We start from the raw sequence: 23,789 nt of genomic DNA on the forward strand, positions 1-23,789 counted from the left end.
AGAAAATTAGTTAGCATGTTCCTGAACAGCCCAGGAACCACAAAGGCTCAAACCAGACATTAACTGGAAACTGCTGTAAGGTACACAGTGAAGCAAGTTTACATCACTGTGGACTGAGGGGGTACCAGCCAAGAAGAAGCTCCTGTTTCAAAATCAAGCCCATCAAGCTCAACTGAAATATGCAGCTGCCCACATGGACAAGCTAAATGCCTTCTGGAGGAAGGTTTTATTGTCAGACAAGACAAAGGTTGAGCTATTTGGCCCCAGTGACAAGAGATGTTTGGAGGAGTTAAAGGTGAGGTGTTCAAACCTAACAACCCTGTATGAGCTGTCAAGCATGGTGGCGGTAGCATCATGCTCTGTAGCTGTTTTGATGCCAGCAGTACTGGTACTTTAAAGGATGAATAAAATGAATAAATGAGGACTGCCTATATATTTTTCAGCTGTATTAACATTACATTAAGATATTAAGCTTTTTGAATATACTTCCAAAAGCCCCAAACTCAGACTTATTGAAAATTTGGGAATTCTACTTAAAAGCCATAAGGTCCATACCAGGAAACAAACAAGTTTAAATATCCAGACACAATTATGTCATAAGCTAGGTGATAGCTACCAGGTATACCGTTATATGCAGTGTTGCCAACTTAGCGACGTTGTCGCTATATTTAGCGAGTTTTCAGACCCCTTAGTGACCTTTTTTCTAAAAAAGGTCGCTTAAAAAAGACGTGAAAGCGTGTATCGCTTTTACTCTCAACAAGCAGCGGGTGCTGTAACGCAGTCAGTTCTTCTTTTACTCTTATGCTGTTTTGTGGATCACAAGGTTTAAAACTACTTATAAACACACACACACACAAAGTAACTCCACCAGAGTGCCTATTTCGGGTCACTTTTGCCGGTCCAAGCCCGGGTAAAGGAGCAGGGTTGGAATTGTGACATTAAAAAAACCAATAATTGCTAAAAGAAATTTAATTTGTAGTTCTAAATAAACTCTAAATGCATTTAAGGCATTTTTTACTCACTTTATGTCTCTTCCACGATGTTATTTCTCTCTCCAACAACATAGGTTACAATTAGATTAGCATGACCAATTATGCAAATTAGGCAATGACGTCATTTAGCGACTTCTAGCGACTTTTAGGACAGCCAATAGCGATTTTCCTTACTGAGGAGTTGGCAACACTGGTTATATGCTGTACAATCACTTGACCTTAGAAAAAGAACAGTTTATCGAAATCAATAAAAGCAAAAACTTACCATAACATTCATGCCCAGGACGAGTAAACTTTTAGCCACAGAATACTTTGGCAAAACTTGTTTATGATCAACAGTTTATCTGACAAACATTCAGTTGCTGCCAGTGAACATGTAGCAGAGCAGTGCCAGGTCAGCAGCTCACCAGCTGTGTGAGTTTAGAAGTTACTGTCAAAACCTCTTTGAGTTGCAATCAATGTGGAGACTGTAGCTGAGTTATCATGCAGACATGTATGTTCCCTTCATGTATACAAAAATTTGTCACTTCTATGACAAATCAAATTTTTAAGAACACATTCAGGAGACCGTCACTTTGGATGTCGTGGTGTGGTGTCATCATTTAGTGCTAGACAGTCCCACTGCATCCATGTGTCATCTGTGTCACTATCATTAGAATATTTCTCTTCTCTCTCCATTTCTTTGCTTTCTGTTAAGCAATGTGAACCAATTCTCATTAGCTGTCTTTCTTCTTTCACTTCATGGCATGTTTAAGTGCTGATTGAAATGCAGGACGAAGACTTTGGACTGAAGAGTTCTCCAGGTTAGACAAGTCATCATGACATGTCTTCAGTAAAGACTGTAACATAGTCTATAATGTCTAGCTGTATAGTTTACCATACATGTTATATAAAGCTTTGAAGCATATGTAGTTGGTAAGCTTAAATCTAAGAGAAGAGAGACCAGCCCATTCAAACATGATCCAGAAACCATTCAATAGACTCCACAGTTTTCCATGTTTGGAATTGATTTGTCTGCCATTTTCATCCTGCTAGAATCCATAACAAATCTTTTCCCATGTCTCTCCTCTCTCTCTTTTTGCAGCAATTGAAGGTTTAATAAGTAAGGCATTGGGATATTTTGTTGGTTGACTTCTATAGGGAAAATTATCCAAAGACAAGTCAGCTTCACCCAGTCTGAGAAACCTGCATGCTGATATCTGCTGAGATATGTTCACTTGACATGAACCCTTTGTTATGCTGTTTTTCTCACTGTGATGACTGAGGGCATGAGTCTAGCAGAGTCTCCCATGGAACTAATTATTCCATATTTACTTGTTATGATTGTTAGAGCACCTCATGTAATACATTTGTATTTATGGTAGCAGTAGGCTAAGCTAAACGGGTTCAAGTCAAGTGGTGCCAAGATTATCCAAAACTGACCCAGAGACATGCTCCCAAACCCTGCTTTAGCTTGCATGAGGAGACCTCACTTTCCCTACCAGATTCTCAGAAAATTTCTGATTTCCACTAATTAGGCCTTGACAACTCCATGCAATATGCTTTAAATTCTGTAGACCAGCCTTCCAGTGCTAATCTGTAATTGGTGGTGGGAAGAGAGTACCTGTCTTTGAAGGTTACAGTAAAGCTTTATCACCTCAGCACTATCCTTCAATTCTGCACCGAATCTTTTTACCTGTCGTCCCACGAAGCTTGCTCACACACTCCCAAACTGGCTAACTGGCTTGAGACCAACTGTAACACGGACACTTGCACCTTTGGCGCTGAAAGCGACGGCTCTGCTCTGCTTCTGCTGGTGACGTTTGTCATGCGGAAGCAGATGTAATTTTTTTTAAAAGGGTGTCCTTGCATTTGCTTTCTAGAGGCGAGCCTTCCGGGAGAGGAAGTTGGTGACGATAAGAGCTGCCACTGTGAATTCTTCACTCAAGAGTTACCACCAGGCTTGAAAGTTGCAATCAGAGCAATCTGGTAAGGACTCTCTGAATAAGAGGTTTTTATGGTTCTGTGATTGGTTATTTCATGTAGTGTAAAAATAACATCTGTGGTCATCTGTGTAGCTATTTCAGTGTTTAAAGAAGTAATAATAATAAATAATGTACAATGATGGACTATTAGCTAGAATGTAGTTAAGTTAAAAGATTCCGACAAGTTTTAAAAAGAGACTTTTTCATTTGATTTGATTTTATATGATGGATTATGCAGAAAAAATAGAATTGGGCTGAAAGGTCTATTGCTTTATTATGTATTCAGGTTGTGTATTTAAAAAGAAAAGTAACTAAGTAATAAAGTAACGAATTACTTTTGAAAATAAGTCATCAGTAAAGTAATGGGATTACTTTCTTGGAGAGGTAATCAGTAATTAGTAACTAATTACGATTTTCAAGGAACTTGACCAACACTGGTTGCCATGCCAGGGTGTCGGCTGCTGCTGACGTCCAGAGATGTGCATGATGTTTGACGCTGGTGCCTCGATGCATCAGCCTCAGTGATATTAGATGCTCAGAAATAACTGGTCTCATTAGTAGGATGTGGAGGTAGTGGTGATTCAGAAGACAGCAAAAACTATTGGTTTAGGATTAGTCATCATAAACTGCTTGGTTATGTTTAAAAGAAGTGGTTTAAAATAGAGCTCTTCACAACTTTATGCTACATATTGCAAAAATGACATTTTGTGAAAAACCAAAAGGCCCCTTTTCACAAGTTGGGAATGAAAGACCTGTCTCACCTCATGCATTACAGCTGCCATAGGACACATTTGTGGACATTTGAGAGACAACATATATATTTAATGTAAAATGGATGACAACCATCAGCTACCAAAAATGTATGCCCAAAATGTTGGTTTTAAGTTGGTTACATGTAAATTTTCCATATAATTCTGTTACATACGTACAGTGTAAAATGTTATCTGATCAATGTGATCAAATGACTTTATTTGGTGTGCATTCAGTTTGTACCAATCATATTTTCCTAAAGCATTAATCATTTAAATAAATAAACCGTTGATTTGTTATATTTCATTTGCATTTTACTCCGCATTGCACTTTTTGTTTGTTTTGAGCAGGAGAATTCTTGGGAGTTATTCTGAAATGTCTGCTGTGATCTGGTCATTTGTTTTCCTGTCACGTGACACGTTTAACAACGATGTCTCGCCCCCTCTCCCCCCCCAGCATCATGAGCTTCCTGGTGTCAAAGAGGAGGTTCAAAGAGAGCTTGCGACCCTACGATGTCATGGACGTGATTGAGCAATACTCCGCTGGTCACCTGGACATGCTGTCGCGCATTAAGAACCTGCAGACCAGGCAAGAAGTCCTTTACTCTTGAATTAGTCATTTCTTTAAGAAATATGTGTCAGTAGTTAGTTTAGTTAGCTTAATATAACAGTGGAGCTTTCATCTACTAACAAAGTGCTTTTAGTGGTCACTGGATACACACATGTTGTGACACACAAGCCATTGATTTGCCTGTTTCATTTATCCAGATACATGTGTTGTATTCAGATCTGTTACATATATCGGTAGCTTGATGTCCTATTAGCGGTCACTCCTTCAGCTCTGAACGTGCCACAGATTGATTTTGGATGTAACACTGATGTCTAATTCACATTGTTTTCTATGTCAGTTTTCCCTCCTACAAGCGAGCTCCTCACACCTTGATCCCCTGAAGGTCTAACATGTACAAGAAATATATTCCATCAGTGAATCACACACACTTTCCATCCATGAAACAAGCCAGACTCACCGTATGTCTCGTGTGTGGAATATATTGCAGACGTGTTCTCCATACCTGATGTGATTCCCACGTTGCTTCATTCTGCATTGCACTCATATCGTCTCTGTGTGCCTTGCCAGGATAGATATGATTGTGGGGCCGCCTCCCCCAACAACACCTCGCCATAAGAAGTCCACTGAAGTTCCTAGGTTAGGTTAATAGACTGCACCTTTAGAATGACCATTTTATCAGCATTATCCTCCTTATGCCATAGTAGCAGTTACATGCTACCTTACTGGTTCGATTGATGGAACCCCTTTTGAGTTCAAGCCATTGACATGTCTCATTGAGCTAGCGGGATTGTGATACATGAAAGCAGGGGTGCAGGTGCAATAGTTAATAAGTGAAATGGCTTAACAGACTGCTTTATGTAGAACATTTTAAGGATGTTGTTCTGTTAGCGCTGGTGACAAATGATATCAGCTGCTGTCAAGGAAAGGCTAAAAAAAGACATTTTGCCGTTTGCTCACTGAATCTTAACGAGCCGTTTCACATGGCCTCGCTCAAGAGGGGTTTGAAGTGCTAAATGCTTGCTCTCTTAGCAGAAAGACAGAGGGAGAGCTCCCCCAGTAGGATGCAATGGAAATGAAGCATGAAGCACCACTGAAGCATGCCAAGTGATGCATTTTGGCCGCAGACAAAATGTCCCTTCAGTTTAGACTCTGTTTTGTTAAACGAAAAAAAAGAAAAGGAAAAAAAGATCGTCTTACTCACATTATGCATGCGTCCACACAATCCACCTGAACTCAGTAGTGTCTCAGGAAACGTTCACCTTCTGTAAGGCCATCATTTATTCATTCAAACATATTTATTTGCAGCTTGACAACAATCATCACTAAAATAATTTCATTACTTTTCAATGCAAGACTAATCTACATTTTGGCATCCCAAACTTCTTGAGTTAAAAATATTGGGGTCAGACCCTGTGGCAAAACAGAGCATATCTACTATACATATAACTATACACTTGTATAATCATATTATAATCTAATATATGACACTATTTTCTCTAAATGTTAGAGTTGACCAGATAGTTGGTAAAGGTCCCAAAGGTGGAGGAGATGCTGTGGAGGACCAGAGTATGATGGGACGTCTGGTCAAAGTGGAAAAGCAGGTAGGAATGTTTCACCCAGGTCTGTGAAGGTCAGTCTGGAAAGTTTTTCTTTTCCCGCCAACATCAACTTATGTTGATTCCTCTGATGGAACACCGTTTTCTGTCTTTCTGCAGGTGGTCTGCATGGACAGGAAACTCGACTTCCTGGTTAATGTGTATGTGCAGCGTATGGGTATCCCCCGTTCCGAAACAGAGGCCTTTTTCAACTCCAGGGAGCCGTATCCAGCCCCGCCTTACCACAGCCCCGAGGAGAGCAAAGAAGAGAAGGAGGAAAAGGAGGAGGTACAGGAGGTGAAGACATGCTCAGCAGCTGATGTCCCATGCTCTGACGGGTCCTTGGAAAAGAAAGACCCTTTACTTGGTCGATCCGTGGCGAGATCAGTTGGTACTCCCTCTGGGAGCAACAGCCGCCCCTCTACCTCCTGGCAGCACCAGCTGCAAAACCCCATCAGCCAGCCTGCCTGGAACAGCAGCGTGGCCAACACCCCTTCGCCAGTAGGTGGCAGCGGCGACCATTCGCCCACCCTGTTCCGCCTCCCACCTCCACCTGCTCCAGCTCATGACAGATCCTCTTCGGGTCAGGGTGGCAGTGGCAGAGAGAGCGGCTCCCACAGCAAGAGGCGCAACAGGAGGCACAGGTGCCATCGAGAGGTCACCGCAGTAGATAGTGACACATCCCTCTCCATCCCGTCGGTTGACCATGAGGAGCTGGAGCGCTCGTTCAGCGGCTTCAGCATCTCCCAAGCCAAGGAGGACTTCTTTGGGCCCTCGTTCTTTACAGGCTTAGGAGGGGGAGCCGGAGCAGGGCCCGAAGCCGGAGGTGGACCTTCACTCTGTGCCAGGGTCAGACCATTGCTAGCAGAGGGGGAGTCGGACACAGACTCTGACCTCTGTGCTCCCTCGCCTCTGTCTTTCACCGGAGAGGTCTCAGGTGGAGAGAGGGGGTGGGCTGGGCTGAAGTAGAAAGGACTGCTCTGCTGGCAGACCTGCTGATTGTGACAGAGGCTGATGCCCCGATTGCCAACATGACCGTATCATTAGACCTCGTGGCCACAGGCTCACTGTAGATGATGGCTGATACAGACTATATTGGGCGGTTATGTGCAGTTGTCTTTTTGCGATAACAGTAAAAACGAGTTCTCACAAAAACAACGGGATCATCCTTTATCAACATTTAAGTTTGTAATGTAACACTTCACTGGCAATGCTTGATTACGGTTACTTTTGTATCCACTCAGAATTTGATTAAATAGCTGTTTAGAAACCTTTCTTTAACTTAGACAAGAAGCCTTTTCGTTATGGTACTTAGTGAGACGACACTTACACAGTGTGGATTTGTATGAAACAATAAAGAGAATTGCCATTTTGGTTCCTCTTATGAGACGTATGAGTAGCATTTCAGCACGTCTTCTGTTAAACACTGACCACTTTAACATTCAAAAGCTTGCTGGAGTTTGTAACGCGAGACTGTTGAAATCTTATCACGTGGTTAACGTAGTGTCTTGATAACTTCCATACCTTAGGATGTCTTGAGGTGTTATGTTGCCAAAACCTTAGCTATGATGATCAGTTAGATTCTTGCTGATTTAAAAAAAAGAAAAAATGCTTCATTATTAATTCAGCCTGGCATTTATGTAATACTATGGAAGAACTCCCCTTAAAGTAATACTGAATACTTCTGTAAGGATACACTAAGGAACCACCTGCATGGCATGATAAATGTTTGATTTAAGGACTGTGTTAAGTAGGCTGCAAAAACCAAACGGTGACAAACAGTCAAACTGTGTTTTTCTTCTATACAGTAAGAGAGAGTGGTGAATTTAATTTAAAAAAAGTGCATGCATGACTGGTTTCAAGCTATGTTTTAATTTTTCTAAGGAGCTTTGCTTGAATTCCAATCATGTAAATGCAGCCTGAGCTTGCTAATTTCAACAGCTCTTCTTTTCTGGGTAAATATGTTCATCAAATTCTATACACATTAAATACAAGAGCAGATGTTTAATGCTGCACAGGTATGGGAACAGGAAGGGCATTTGCTTGTACATTTTGTATTGTTATCACAAGGCATGCAGTGTTGAAGCTGGATTGAGTGCACGTGAAACTTTCTCACTTGTTACTGACATGATGGTATTTAGCCTGCAGTGCATTGAACGTTCATTTAGATTCTCTGATGCTACGTCAGTTTCAGACTAAATGAGGAAATGCAATAAAAAGCAAGCAACGCGATCAAGAACTCATCCTTTAAAATTGTTGCCTTATTTCCACACCAAAATTTTAGAGGTCCACAAATCAACAATTTCATTTTTAACATTTTATAACAGTAGTGTATGTAAATTGTTATGGGAGGTTCTTTGGCCTGAGAGCAGATGTTTCAGGTTGCACATTTAGCCATTAATAATGCTAACCTTTGAAGCATGAACAGTTCTTGTTAAAATTAACCAATGCCAACATTTTAACATTTACATTATAACCAAGGAAGTGTAATTCAATAGAGACTGTTAATACGCGGTCCATATTTTTCAGCAAAATCAGGAAGCAACTTGCTGGCATGATTTTTACAACCCATTGAAAAGACATGTAGGGTTTTACATGATACCGTAGATCAGCACCATTGTGTAACTGCACCTTTGTCTTGTTCAAAAATAAAACTTTGTGCATCACTAAAAATCGGTCTTTTGATGCCTTTTTTAAAATGAAGAGAAATGGTGTCTTTAGCTATGGAAATGGTGTAATGGAATACATCTGTCACTAGATGGCAACCAAGAACTGAAGACAGAAAGACAAGTCCCCTTAACTGGAACTAAGGATGCCAACCACTGTCTCCTTAACTAAAGCCAGTCTTAAAACACATCTTTTTAAGATAGTCTGTTCTATTAGTTTGTTGGTTCAATTTGTTATTTAAAGACTTTCAAGGTGTTTTCCTATTTCCAGACTTTGATTTTGACACTTAATTGCATGTAAAGTGTCTTGAAGGTCTTCGAAGGTGCCTATAAACAAAATGGTTTATTGTAATCATTTGTTGTAGTGACAGATCAAACACGTGCTGCAAAAGCCAGGAAAAATGGACACGTCCAAATACTTTTGAATATATAGCATGGCTAACACATACTTACACACTTATTGTCCTACTTATCTGTCTACATCAGCAAAAAGTAAATTTATTACCTGATCAGATTATTGAGCAACCTAACTAGTATTGGTTAACAGCCATCATTTATTGTTAGTGAAATAGCAAAGGCAGGTCACAGGATCAGCCAATTTGTTAAGTGTTGTGAGGCCAGGATTTTAGTTGAAAGGGTGATACAAATAGAAATGGAGTAGCCCATTAATAAAAGTCAAGTGATGGTGACACAGCACCTAAGGCTTGTTTACTCTTGGTAGCACCTGGAGAATTGCAATCAGTTTAAGCACCTATAATGTAGACCAAAGGACAACCAACCAGCAGACACAAGGACTTACAACTGATTCTATAAGGCAAATAACTTAAAAAACAATGAAAGTCTGTGTTTTGCTGTGGAAAACACTAATTAAAAACACGACACCACAGCTAATCTTAATCTGAATCCTCAGGACTGCTTGGCTTAATCTGCACAGGACATTCATTCAAAGATGAGAGGATTGGAATTTAAACAGTCTGTACAGACGTAGGAGACTCACCCTTTGATGATGGATGGTGGAAAAGCTGCCAATCAATAAACCCAATAGTGACTCGAATATTACAAAAGTGCTCTCAAAAGAGAAACCGAGAACAGATGGACTGCATGCGTGCTGACATGTTTCACCACTGTGTTGCACAGACAGAAAAGGATTCAAAATGTAGCTCTTCCAGTAGCCTCATCAACACCTAAACCACTCTGTCGCATTTACAGTGTCAGATTTTCTGAAAATAACGCTTGTGCTCACTGAACAGATTGCACTTTGCATGTGTAAGTAAATTAATTTGTGTTTTTTGTTATTTCATGAGCTCTTTTTTTTTAACCATATTTTGTCAGAAGTGACTCTGTGTCCTTGACTCTACCCGTGTTTGTGTCCAGGTCTGGCCTGGTAATGTCCATGTAAACATTTATTTATGTATTCCCTATAGTGTTAAATAGCATCAGCAAGAAGTCATCAATGTCCAACAAGGGCAGAGACAGGTGACCTTCCTTTCTTTCTCTCTCTCTGTGTACATACAGACACACAGGTCAGTGGAGGTAGGAAATACTGGCTGTGTAAATATAAGATTGGGCAACATATATCACAATTTGCATTGATTACATGCAGGCTGCATTTCAACAAGACAAGGCAAGAGGCAATCTTTACTGCTTCATGATTGCAGTGGATTTTCATTATACTCAGCAGGCATAAGAGTGTGGCTCTAATATTAAGCTGTAAATAGGTGAAACCAATAAATGCATACACCACAACATACATAATCATAGGACAGACGTGTATGAATGGACAGATGCTTTTCATCAATCATCAGAAAATTACAGAATTGATTTTAATTCCCTGAAAGCCAGTCGTCCATTTATCAGACCGGAGGTGGGATATGACACATTCATTGATATATAGCCTGACTTTACTAATTAGCTGGCTATAAATTGGCATAACTATTTTTAACTTTACTTGCATGTGAACACCTTGCTTACATGTATTCCACAGGCTATTTGTGAGTTGTGACCAAACATATTTTTCCCGTAAGACAATAGAATAAAAACTGCAGCTCCAAAGCCAAAGCCAGCTATTTTATTTATTTATTTTTTACTGTGGTTAAGCTTAAGACAAAGGTATGGTGGATTTCATTGGAGGTGATCTCTCTTGGAGGCTCCACTTGGCCACACTCTAAAGAGTATTTGAATCTGACTCACTGACCTTACCGTCTTTTCTTTAGCATCCTCTGCTCTGCTTCTGTGAAGGTTTCATGAAGCAGATATAATCAATAAAATCAAACTACTGAGAAATGCTATTTCAGTCAGGCCCACTTTAGATAGTCTTGTTTAAAACTGGAAAAGCCTAATTATATGTGACAGTATGCTTCTGTTTTTCCTTCCACGTGCAAGCGTGGAAAGCCTAAGGCGTTGAAAGCTCTTCTTTCCATGTAGATAAATGGAAAACCCAAGGCGGGAAGAGCATGTGGAATACTCTCCACTACGGTAAGAAACAGAGCAGGATTTAAGGATAACAAATATCACACTGATAAGTCAGACACAAAATTAAATTGAGGAGCTGGGGTGGAGGTGGATAGCAAAGCGTCTTTTAGACAAAGCAGCAACAAAATTCAAGCAAGAGCAGCTTAAGCAGTTTAATCTGAGCCAGCATATTCTGTGATTGACAGAGCTTGACTTTTCGTCTTGCATGAATTATTGTTGTGCTCATTTTCCTATTTCATTTTGTTCTGTGCTACCTACAAAAGCCAAAAATCACCTTCCTCATTATGATACAGTGCGACTTGATTGTGTCATATCAGGATATGTTTCACACCAAATGATAAAAATTTCCATGAAGAAACTAAATAATATGCGTATGTGTCATGAAAGAGCAGTAATTAATGGTCCCCGTCCACAGACGCTGTAAAAACACTATACACAGTGAATATGAAAGGCGTTTCTATCAGTGGCATCGATTAATGCACAGTCAGGGAAACAATGTCTTGATGGTCATGATGAGAAACGTAATGACACATGGTTGACTCTTTTAAGGGAAAAATAAAGAGTTTATTGACTCTATCTTGTTTACCTTTTATGTCAATAATATTTAAGTTAAATTATTTTTAATGTTAATGGGGTATGATTTTTTTTAACTTCTGAAGTCAAACATGGTAGAAAATGTCTGACAACTGCTGAGTTAGTAAAATAAACAAAATCATTTATTTCGAGCACTGAGGATATTCATGTTAACACTGCTTCAGCTAGATCAATCTTCCATTACATTCCATTATACAAAGAAATGTATAATATCAGGTAAAAACTGCCGTAGCTTGTGGGCGTTATTGAATACATAGTCCTTGAATTGCTTACAGTGTACAATGTAGTAATTGCCTAGGCTGCTTCATTTTTCAATAGAGAAGAGATTTGAGTTTACATGGGGGAAGGTCAGAAATTTTCCATCTTTCTGTGGTGAAATATGATCGATTATGAAGTTTAACAACTGTAACCCAGTAACAGAAGCAACTCAGAGCTCGTTTCTTTCAGTGCAGATTCAAAGTAGACTGAATGCCTTATTGAAACGATGCAGATTCAAAAACAAATGAGAAGCTTTACATTCATTTCAAATGTAAACGAATTTAATACAAACCATTTCTAGAGTTCATATAGACTGTATACAAAAGAAGGACATGAGACAATAGTGCTTTACTAAATCAGATTCTATTGAGTTCATTATTAATTCAATAAACAATTCCTTTCAAGAATAATCATTGAGAGGATCCCCAGCCTTTTTTGCCCCACAGACCGGTTTAATATCAGACAATATTTTCACGGACTGGCCTTTAAGGTGTCACAGATAAATACAACAAAATAAAATGATATGACCAAGACAAAAACTGTGGTACTTTGTAAATATAATAATAAACACGAATTCACTGTGTAATTGTATAGCTTTATTAGCAGCGCCCTCCTGAAATGCGCCAACAACATTGAGAGTAACGTCCTCCTCTCTGCATGCCACTTAATGATCTCTGGTCACTGTGGTAACGCGTAAATATTTTTTTCAAAATAAGGCACACAACTACAACACGGGAAAAGACCCAGGGAAACCAAGTTAACGATAAAAACCCTGAAAACCATAAATTTCACACCCGAGCCTCAACTCTCATGGACCGGTAGTGGTCTTTGGCCCGGGTGTTGGGGGCCGCTGCTGTAAGAGATGAATGTAGCTTCTGGGTCCAAAAAATAAAACCATAATGGGAGTATCTCAAACCTGCATTCTTTTTTATTGCCAGCAGGAGTTGGGACAAAGTCTTTGAAAAATGTCTTTCAGACAGCCCCTGTAAAACCTTCCAGCTGAGTTTACAGTCTTTTAATTTCATATTAATACATATATTTGTGTTCTTTATTGTGTTTTTAAGTAATTCTTCATGTGTATTACATGTTCCATTGACTTCCTGTGCATGACCTGTTTTGGAACAGTCTCCTGTGTTTGTCATCTCCCCTGTAAAACTTAGAAACAGGACCACAGAAACAAATGGATGACCATCTTTAATATGCAATATAAATAACATTTTATATTATTAAATATGCATCATGAATGCACAACACAAATGTTTGCTTACATTTAATTTCATTATGAGTATGTTTTTTCAAAAGTTATGACCCTTAAAAAATTAAATTTAGGTTTTAAATGACTTGGAGATAATTTCATTCGGGTCTATTTACTTTTTAAAAATTTGTTTGTGCTCTTAAGGTAAAACTGAATAGATCTGTCATCATGGGTAATGTGAAGACTGAAACTGTAAAACGAAGCTGACAGATTTTCATATCATACTTTAAGTCGAATAATATCAGATGCCAATCATTATTACTCAACTATTTATATAACTTCACACAAATTAATGAATCTTCAGGGACATTAGGGAGAGCGATGCAGTGCATCATCTGCATCACATCCTTCTCTGCCCTTCCTGCTCTGTTTGACTATATTTAGGATTTCAAGAGGTTCTGCAAATGCACATATGCGCATTTGCAAATGTATTTAAGTTTACACCCCGACTTATACAAATACTACCATATAAGGATTGTACTCATTTGTCTTAACAAAGCTACGGCATTAAACAAGATAAATAAGACAACCCAAAATCATTAAAAATAAAAAGAAAAGAGTTGCTGAGTCCATCATCAATGTCGCCCAATAAATCCTTATTTATGAACAGCACATAATTTCACTCAAAGCTAACAAAAATAATTAAACTCCAAGTAAACAACGAAGCAATGATAATAAAGAACAATAAAATTTTTCTATTTATAAGAGGAGCTTAAATAAACAATATTCATGTAAAACAAACACGGAAAAGAGTTTTCAGTGAGCACACACTGAGCTAAAATGACTACCACGAGCTGTGTAGACATGGACTTGGGTGAAAGCTGACCTTGCAGGCAATGATTTCAATGTGGCAACCACATCACAAGACCAGAAACTGGACAATTTCTAAAAGAAATACTTAATACAATGATTTCCTTAGTTGGAAACCATAGAGACCAAGCAGACTGTATATCTGCTTGACACAACGCATTAAATATTTACGTATTTACAGAAGCTAGACACAATGCATAATCATGTATGCTATTTCTATGAACCACAGTAGTTTGCACTCTTGCATTTGGAAGTTAAAGCATGAATTAGGCCAGAGTGACATGGATAATCCATACAGATTCAGAATAATTGTGTGGATCGAATTCAACTTTTTATTCTAACTGCACCAGTGCTTTCACAGTGGCTACATGAAATGCACTTTGAGTACCCGGATGGTCACAAAGCCTAGCCTTTGATGGCCACCATTTTGGCTAAGCAGCAAAAAGGGAGGAACCGTCAGCCAATTCTTTAGTCGGCAGGAGGAGGATCTGTCATCAGGATATGTTGAGCCAGTGGTAGCAATCTAATAGATGCAGATTTTATTGCTATTGGGCTATTGGACTTTATCTTTCAAGCAGACCATCAGATGCTTCAGTCTGGCAATGACTTCAGGGTTATTAATCATGTGAAGGGATTGTCAAATTCTCAGAAGCTGGTTGCAATGCACTCATCCTAATGGCTTTGCACACCTTCAGTAGCATTTAAATTTTATTCACCTGGAATAAAAGAGAAGAAGAGAAGGGTAAGAGCGGTACAAATAACAGAGAAAGAGGGAAAACAAACAAATGAAAAATTAAGCAGCGTAAAAATGGCAGTGTGATTGTGAGGTGGAGGATAATGCAGGGTTTTGTCTCGGATAGGAAATGATTTGATAATTTATTGATGCCTTGATTATTTCCTTGGCGATACGCCAGCTCTAATTAACAGCTTGGCAGAAGTTAAAGTGTGTGCGTGGTGACCTGGCCTGATTTAGTGATTAATGCTGGGGGGAGGCTTGATTGGCGTATGTTGAGTTAATGTAATTTCACAGAGGTTCAAATGAGCTTCAAAGCTCTCTAAGCATGGGCCATTTAGTAGCATTTGTGGATAGAGACAGTGTTTGAATAAAGCCAGTGAAGTCTGAAGGCTCTAAAGGCTTTTGGGTGGGAGGGAGTGGAGGTCCTTCTTTTTATTCCCTTGATATTCACATGTGAGGAGAATGACAAGCTGAAGGTCAGAGAACCAGTCAGCTGTTTTAAATAAGAAATGAGATAAACGTGAATGAAGAAGGCCGAGAATGGGAGGAGCATATGAACTGAAGCTCACATAAAAGATGTGAAAACATTAAAATAGGCAAATTGAAGGGCTTGGAGCAATTCCAGTGTGAAGTGTGAAGTGCACAGCTGTCAAAGACTGCACAGGGAGGTGAAACAAGTATGTACAGATTTCTGATGCAACCATGAATAGCATACAAAGTCATGCAAAGACATAATAACTCAAGTCAATGATTTTACTGAAATGAAATCATCTGGATACAAATGGGTACTGTCTATTGTAACAGCTGCTTGAATCTGTTGCAGAGATGAAAACATAACATGAATTACTACCAGGAACAAAAGTTTTCAGAAAGTTTTGGAGGCTGAGTTGAAATATAACAACATGATGTTGGCAAGATCTGACTTTACAAATAGTTAAACTGGCTTGAATTCAAAATTATGAGCAAAGCACAGAAAAATAAATTGTTAGCAATTAAAAACGAATTAAAAACGAATATTGCCTGCTGTTCAATATGAACTGGCACTGAGAGCACTGGAGCAAAACCTGCACTCAAAGCTTAAACAGTAGGTATATAAATGTGCATGCGGAACAAGGCTAAAAAAGTAATACACACAGCACTGATTTGAACTGAGTCGACAGAAGGTAACTGTACAGTCTCATTGCACGAGGCTTGAGCCGTAATCATCTGAAGGTTAAAGAGTTATTAGTGAACCTTAGCTACATTATGAGAGGTGGCCATGTAGAGCACGGAGATCATAGTGTATATTCTTTTTATTGTGTGTGTTTTTATTAATCTCTCTCCTTTCTTCCTCACCCCAACTGGTCGCAGCAGATGGCCGCCCTCCCTAAGCCTGGGTCTGCTGGGGCTTTCTTCCTGTTAAAAGGGAGTTTTTCCTTCCCACTGTTGCTAAAGCGCTTGTTCATAGGGGGTCATATGATTGTTGGGGTTTTCTCTGTTCTCTTTGTATCATTGTAGGGTCTTCACGTTACTATATAAAACGCCTTGAGGCAAGTGTTATTTTGATTTTGCGCTATATAAATAAAAGTGAACTGAATTAAGTGGAATTGAATATTAATATTGCATAGAGACATAAATATTATATGTACTGAAAATAAAGTAATTTTTTTCAGTTAATTAGTTAATTGGCAGGTTTTTAAAGGGTATGTGAGATTGGGAGAAACAAAATACAATCTAAAACTAGAAAAATTTGCATTTCCTGCGAAAATGCTGTGTGGATGCCTTAATGTTGAAGATGTCTGCTGAAAAAAGCTGAAAACAAAAAACATTGCCCTGAGCAGGATTCGAACCTGGCCCTCCTGGTCAAAGGGCAGCTATTTAGCTCACTGAGCCAAACACTTTCTCACAAAGAAAAGGTGGAGAGATTGACAATTGTGCTAGCAGAATTTGGGCAAAAAAAGGGGGTGAAAATTCTGCTGAAAAGAGTTCAATCAGCAGAATTTCTGCTGAAAAGAGGTGAATGAGCAGAATTCTGCTGAAAAGAGTTTTTTTCTGAAAACAGCAGAAAAAACTGAAAATTTTGCTGAAAAGAGTTGAATGAGCAGAATTCTGCTGAAAAGAGGTTTTTGCTGAAAAAGAGCTGAAAAAGTTTGGATTTGTGCTGAAAAGGGGTTAAAAAAACTGAAAATTTTGCTGAAAAGGGGTGAAAAAGATGAAATTTGTGTTGAAAAGAGTTTAAAAAAAGTTTAACTGTTAAGTGAAAGAAATGTTGCCATAAGCTGGATTTGAACCCAGGCCTCCCAGTCTGAGAACGGATGCTTATCTCACTGAGGTAAAACACAGCTCAGCCCATCATGCAAAATCAGTGACCACATTGATAATGTGTTCCATTCATTTCAATGGTCAAAAGTCATAACACACATCAGCAGGAATAGCAGAATTTTTTAAAGTTTAAACATAGTATTTCTGCTAAAACTTAGTATTTATACTAAATAATATTTTTTTCCTGCCAAATCATAGCATTTGTGCTGGAACACAGAAAGTTCCACCAAATCATACAATTTGTACTAAAACATTATTTATGATTTAGCAGAAACATTGGGACTTGGTAGAAATACTATGATTTACATGAAATACTTTGACTTAGCAGAAGTACTACAATCTAGGAAAAAAGTACTAAAGCATAGCAGAAATTCTATCATTGAGCAGAATTACTAGGATTTAGAAGAAATACTAAGATTTGGCACAAACACTGATGTGGCTCAAGAACCTTTATTGTGCAGTTATACTATGATTTGGAAGAAATACTATACTTTGGCACAAATACTATGATTTGGAAGAAATACTATGTTTTAGCACAAATACTATGATTTGGCTCAAATACTATAACTATCCTCGGTCAGAAGGAGAGGCTGACATCCAGGGATTAGATTACCACAGGTGGAGTTTATTGCGGTCAGATGGATGGTACAGGGAGGTATGGCATACAGTAGGAGGATGTGGAGAGGTGATATGGTGTGGTTTCTATGATTAAGAACAGGGTATGCATTACAACATGCATACAGATTAAAGATTAAGAAAACTGGTAACAAATTCCTCCACTACAAATCAGTCTGATGCCACTTTTTACAGGGTTCCCGTTTACTAAGGCACTACCCAAAAGGCGCCACAAGAGGGCACTCCAACACAAGAGATGACCTATTTACACTGATGCACTTAGTAAACAGCCCCTACTTAGCCACTACATAATACAGTGATATTACAGTATACAAATTCACACAAATACTATGATTTGGCAGAAATACTATGACTGAGTAGTAATACTATAATATAACAGATTTCCTAAAAAAAACTATTAAATTGCAGTAATTCTATGACTTGGCAGAGATACTACGTTTTAGCACAAATACTATAACAACGCAGAAATACTATGACTTAGTAGTAATACTATAACATAACAGTTCAATGTTCTTGCACAAATACCACAATATGGCAGAAATACTATGTTTTAGCAAAAATACTGTGATTTGGTGTAAATACTACGATTTGGCACACATACTATATTCCGCAGATACACTATAACATAACAGATATTCTACGACTTAGTAGTAATACTATAACATAACAGAATTATTAATTGGGCACAAATACCACGATTTGGCAAAAATACTATGATTGGGTACAAATACTATGATTTGGCAATAATACTGCATTTTAACACAACTACTGAGATTTGATTGAAATACTATGATTTAGAAGAAATACTATTACTCAATACAAATACGATGCTTTGCGACAAATACTATGTTTTGGTTCCAATACTATGATGTTCAACAAATACTATGATTTGGCACAAGAACTATGATTTAGTACAAATACTATGATTTGGCAGAAATACTATGCCTTAGTAGTAATACTATAACATAAGAGATATACTATGGTTTTGCAGACATACTATGTTTTTGCACAAATACCATGATTTGGCACAAATGCTATGATTTAGCAGAAATACTATGATTGGGTACAAATACTATGATTGGCAATAATACTGCGTTTTAACAACAACTACTGAGATTTGATTGAAATACTATGATTTACAAGAAATACTATGACTCCATACAAATACGATGCTTTGGCACAAATACTATGATTTGGCAGAAATACTATGACTTAGTAGTAATACTATAACATAACAGATTTCCTAAAAAAAAACTATGAAATTGCAGTAATTCTATGACTTGGCAGAGATACTACGTTTTAGTACAAATACTATAACAATGCAGAAATACTATGACTTAGTAGTAATACTATAACATAACAGTTCAATGTTCTTGCACAAATACCACAATATGGCAGAAATACTATGTTTTACCACAAATACTGTGATTTGGTATAAATACTGCGATTTGGCACACATACTATGATTTGGCAGAAATACTATGCCTTAGTAGTAATACTATAACATAAGAGATATACTATGGTTTTGCAGACATACTATGTTTTTGCACAAATACCATGATTTGGCACAAATGCTATGATTTAGCAGAAATACTATGATTGGGTATAAATACTATGATTTGGCACAAGTACTATGATTTAGTACAAATACTATGATTGGGCAGAAGTACCATGTTTCAGTACAAATACTATGATTTGGCAGGAATACTCTGGTTTAGCAGAAATACTATGTTTTAACATAAATACTATCTTTTGGTAGAAATTCCTGCTAAAAGGTACTATTTCTGCGTTTTAGCAGAAATACTGTAATTTGGCATAAATACTATAATTTGGGATAAATACTATGATTTGGCACATATAATATATTCAGCACATATATTATAAAATAACAGAAATATTTGGCCCCAAAACCATGATTTTGCACAAATACCATGATTTTGCAAAAATACTATGAATTTGCAGAAATACTATGATTTAGCAGAAGTACTAAGATGTAGTAGAAGTACTTTGCTTTAGCAGAAATACTATGATTGAGGAGTAATACCTAAACATAGGAGAAATATTGATACACAGACACACATACACAGACAGTAAAGGGAAAAGGATCTGTGGAGAGTCTGGGCTTGGTATATGTAGGTCAGTTAAATTAGCTGCACCTGCTGTAGTCAGCCCTTACACACACAGACACAGACACAGAGAGAGGTGTGAGTTTTCTTCAGTGTATTTCTGACATTCAGGATTCCCCTCGAACAAATGGCCATAATTTCCTAACCGTAGAGGCTAGAACGGTCATTCAGGCATCGTTTTATTCAGAAGAGATGGGGGAATCTTCAGGTCTTCATAATTCAGAGATAAAACATAAATTATTAAAGATATATGACTTGTAATACACTGTAACTGAGTAGAGGCGAAGCAAAAACTGCCTTGACTTGCGCTCAAAACACCTTTGGTAACTCTAAATCTATATGGAGCATCAAAATCATTCTTTCACCGTAAGAAACAGCAGGCTTTGGTGAACAGTCATGGAAATTTTCAGGGCTCTGTGGAAATCCATCAAAAAGATATGACGAGAGAAAAAAGTGGTTCATTTCCAGAGATTGAAATCTGATGAAATCTGAGCGAGGGACAAATTTCCTACCCTCAAACAAGTCCAACTCATTTCAGAACGGTAATAGGTGAGAAAGAAATTCTTGAATTGTGAGTGTCAGGAGTGTCTGAACATATACGGGGACAAGCCTCATGTCTTAACTTCGCTTCGTTAAGGAGATATGACAATTTGAAAATGCCTCTCATTAGAGAAATCCAGCGGTGATTTTGAACAAACTCTCCATTAAGTTTATATGGAGAGTTTTCTGACTTTGTGTTACTCTGAGGAGATTTGCAAAATATCTATGAGTCCCACAACAATGATAGTGACATTTTCTGAAAGCCAGCAAAAATACCTACGTTTTGATGTATAATTTGTGGGGCTTGAGTGGAAATTGAGCGAGTAGCAAGAAGTTGTTTGGACATGAAGAGAAAATTCAAACAGTTTCACTGTCCCCTCTGAGTTAATTGCATAGCAACCATAGCAACGCATGTATTTTCTGAAAAATCACAATTTTGCAACTGAAAACTCAAAGAGAGATAAGATTAAAACGGTAGAAGATCTGAAAAAGCTGAATCGTACAGGAATAGCCAAATCATTTGAGAACATTTTAAAGTTTGAATGGAGTTTCTAGGTGAAAGTATGAGGCAGTAGTTAAGTTTCAAAGACAAGAAAGTTTTAGCAGAATTGTGGAAGTTTCCCATTCATTTCAATGGGACAAATTAAAGGAAAAAAGTGTAATATTTTAAAAAGTATAATAGTAATAAACACCAAAAGTCATAGCCGGCATTAGCAGAAAGAGCAGAACAGTTTAGAGTTTGAACGGTGAAAATAGCACAAAAATTGTGGAAGTAGATCCACGGCAAAAAGTGTACGGAAACACCCGGAATAATAATAAAGAAGAAAGAGAAACAGGATCTCAATAGTGTGGATGCCTATTAAGGCATCCACACAATAAAAGAAACAAAGCCTAAGATGATGGCAGTGATATGCACCATTCAGCTTTTATTTAAATATATGGAGCACCTAGCATTAATATGTCCATAAATTATCCTCAATGCTTCTGGTAATGCTACGGCTTTAGTTACATTATTAAAAAAAGCATTTCTTTCCTTAGTTTCGTTCATTAGCCCCATGCTGAATGGTTACGTCACAAGGTACAGGTGTTTCACAGTTTACTCTGACAACATCCATATTCGACTTTGGAGATGTTTCTCCAGAGCCATAAGCATGACATTTAAAGGTAATACATTGCTATCTAACTTTGTTCACAGCATGCAACTTCTGCAGGAGGCATTATTAGGGCAATATTTTAAAGAAGTTGGTTTTAATAATTAACTTCATCTCACACGTAAGTCTTTATCACTAGAAGCTTCTCAGGTGTAATCTCTTTTTTCAGTAAATTATTGTTAAAGGTATCATCCTGTTTCCCATTCCATATTTGATGATGGTGAATTCATTTGTAGTCTATCGTTGCCTTTGGAAACATGTACCTTTAAGCCGTATTGTATCTCAAAACGTGTAAGCTGCTTCTTTGGCCATAAAAGGTCACACAGGAATACACACATATACACAATGCTTGCCTGAAGGATCTGAAAAAGGATGGTCAGCATAGAGTCCTTCAACTTTTAAAGATCTGGTCTGATAAACGTGCGGTTTTTCCCAGCTTTCGGCTCGCCATCCCAAAAGAAGACGAGACGGAGGGTTTGCACTGAATTGCAATCCCCATAATCCTGTATCTTTTTTTAAGATGTTGTGAATGACATGAAATGAGAAATGCTGGATATGGGAATACCAAACTCAGCACATTTCATAGCCTCTTTGCTTTTTCTTGACACTTTCAGATTCAAAATGACTTAAGGCACTCTTACAGAGAAAACAAGCAAGATGTGGTCTGACCACTGATGCATTAGAGTTACTTGGAAGAGCTCTGCTGTATGCTGTATAATATAAAAATCTTGAGGTTTAACATAGTGCGAGATTCATAATTATCTGTCTTCCTGGAAAGGCACTAATGCATTCAAGGTACTCTTCAGAAATTGCTGCACTGCTGAGATATATTCCCACCTTTTACTAGCCTACTGGATATTCCAATATGCACTGCTCAGCCAATTCAAACATCGTATATAAAGCAGGAATTTAGCAGGAATTTAACTGACCCTGGTTATTAGAAATGAGGTACTGACCGCCTATGAGCCAAATGGTGCATGCACCACCTGTCCTTGGTTTAACTACACAGCTTAAGAAAAAAAATCAAACAATTAATGCTAAACTTTATAAACCTAACTACATTTTTACAGGAAAATGTTGGCAGTGCTGCCATGTACATCTCGCATCACAGTGGGTGGTGGGGGACAACACGATAGGCAACCCCAGGATGTCTCGTCAAGCTCAGCAGCACAATTATCGCTCATCCATCTTTAATATCTCGACGTCTTCTCCATTTCCGCCAACAGAGACAAACTCACCTTGTAATTATTATCACAGCTGGCATCCAAATTGGATGAATCATATTTTTGCTCTTTCAAAAAGAAAAGACAGATGTGGACAAAAAAAAAAAAACACGGACAGAGACAGCTGAGGCGTTCGCAGGTGTGAAAATAAACACATTTTGTGAAGTTGTCACCATTTAATTCTCTAATCTTATTTTCAATGGCAGCTTCATCTGTCTGTGATAGCTGAATGTGGAAGTTACTACGAGCATGCTATGTTCCTTGACCGCATTCAGCCCTCGCTCATCTCATCTGGTTTCAAAACTCAAAGATGCTCAGCTCCAGGTTTCAGCAAGGGACCGTCGCTACATCCAACTTTTACAGTATATACAGTCTGTGCATGTTTTTTTTTCATTAGGTTGTCATGGAGACTGCAGGGTACTTTCTGTCACGGATACTCCTGGAGATGTATCAGGGCTGAAGACACTATAGCGATATCATGTATAGACCCCATAGACTGACTCTTCAGCACAGCCTGATTATAATTTTTCCCTTTCCTTCTCTGATGCAAATTGTTGCAATACTGTTGATAGTAAAGACAACATGGAACAAATGTGAAGAGAGACTGGATTTATCCTTTCCTTTTCAGCAGTGGTATGGTAGTCACCTAATATTTTAGGGTTATAACAAATGTATTTTCACTCTAGACTTTGTCCTTGATGCGACTGGGTTTTTCCCCCATCACAGCTTGATTGTTTAATGCACATAATGAATGCATGGCACAGTCTGTGTGACACACACTTTAGTTCTTGCGTCATAGTGGGGCTAAGTAACAATCAACAAGTGAGCCACTACGCTAAGCTATAAATTTAATTGTGAAATGGAAGCTTCTTGGTTGGGAACACCTTGATGAAGACTCATAAATCTGACTCGAGGTACATTTATGAGGAAGCACTTATCGCTAGGAGCAACAAAGACACCCAGAGTCTCGCATTCATTTTTGGTTTTGGTTTAGATCTTCTTGTACATAAATATTATTACTCACAATATCCCCAAAATAACGATTTGAAATATCATTTGAAATTCTGCTTCCATCTCCTTTTGGTAGAAAGACAGGATAAAACAGCTGGCCCCTCTATTTGGACATCATTAAAAAAAAAACTTCCATTAA

General features: G+C 38.1%; 1 protein-coding gene across 7 annotated transcripts in view; it reads left to right on the top strand.

The window, feature by feature from the left end:
- The window catches only part of kcnq2a (potassium voltage-gated channel, KQT-like subfamily, member 2a), a 43,136-nt gene extending 34,604 nt beyond the window's left edge, over window positions 1-8,532 (top strand). For 2 of the 7 annotated variants that reach the window (XM_026153182.1, XM_026153185.1), the window contains 6 exons: window positions 1,748-1,795; window positions 2,077-2,094; window positions 2,855-2,960; window positions 4,163-4,294; window positions 5,784-5,877; window positions 5,992-8,532. In XM_026153182.1, coding sequence (XP_026008967.1) covers window positions 1,748-1,795; window positions 2,077-2,094; window positions 2,855-2,960; window positions 4,163-4,294; window positions 5,784-5,877; window positions 5,992-6,840 — 1,247 coding nt within the window. In that variant the 3' untranslated portion in view covers window positions 6,841-8,532. The remainder of the gene's footprint in view (window positions 1-1,747; window positions 1,796-2,076; window positions 2,095-2,854; window positions 2,961-4,162; window positions 4,295-5,783; window positions 5,878-5,991) is intronic. The other 5 variants (XM_026153183.1, XM_026153188.1, XM_026153186.1 and 2 more) reach the window with 3 other exon arrangements.
- The last annotated feature ends 15,257 nt before the right edge of the window (window positions 8,533-23,789 follow it).

This window comes from Astatotilapia calliptera, chromosome 20 (assembly GCF_900246225.1).
Source record: "Astatotilapia calliptera chromosome 20, fAstCal1.2, whole genome shotgun sequence".
NCBI lineage: Eukaryota > Metazoa > Chordata > Actinopteri > Cichliformes > Cichlidae > Astatotilapia > Astatotilapia calliptera.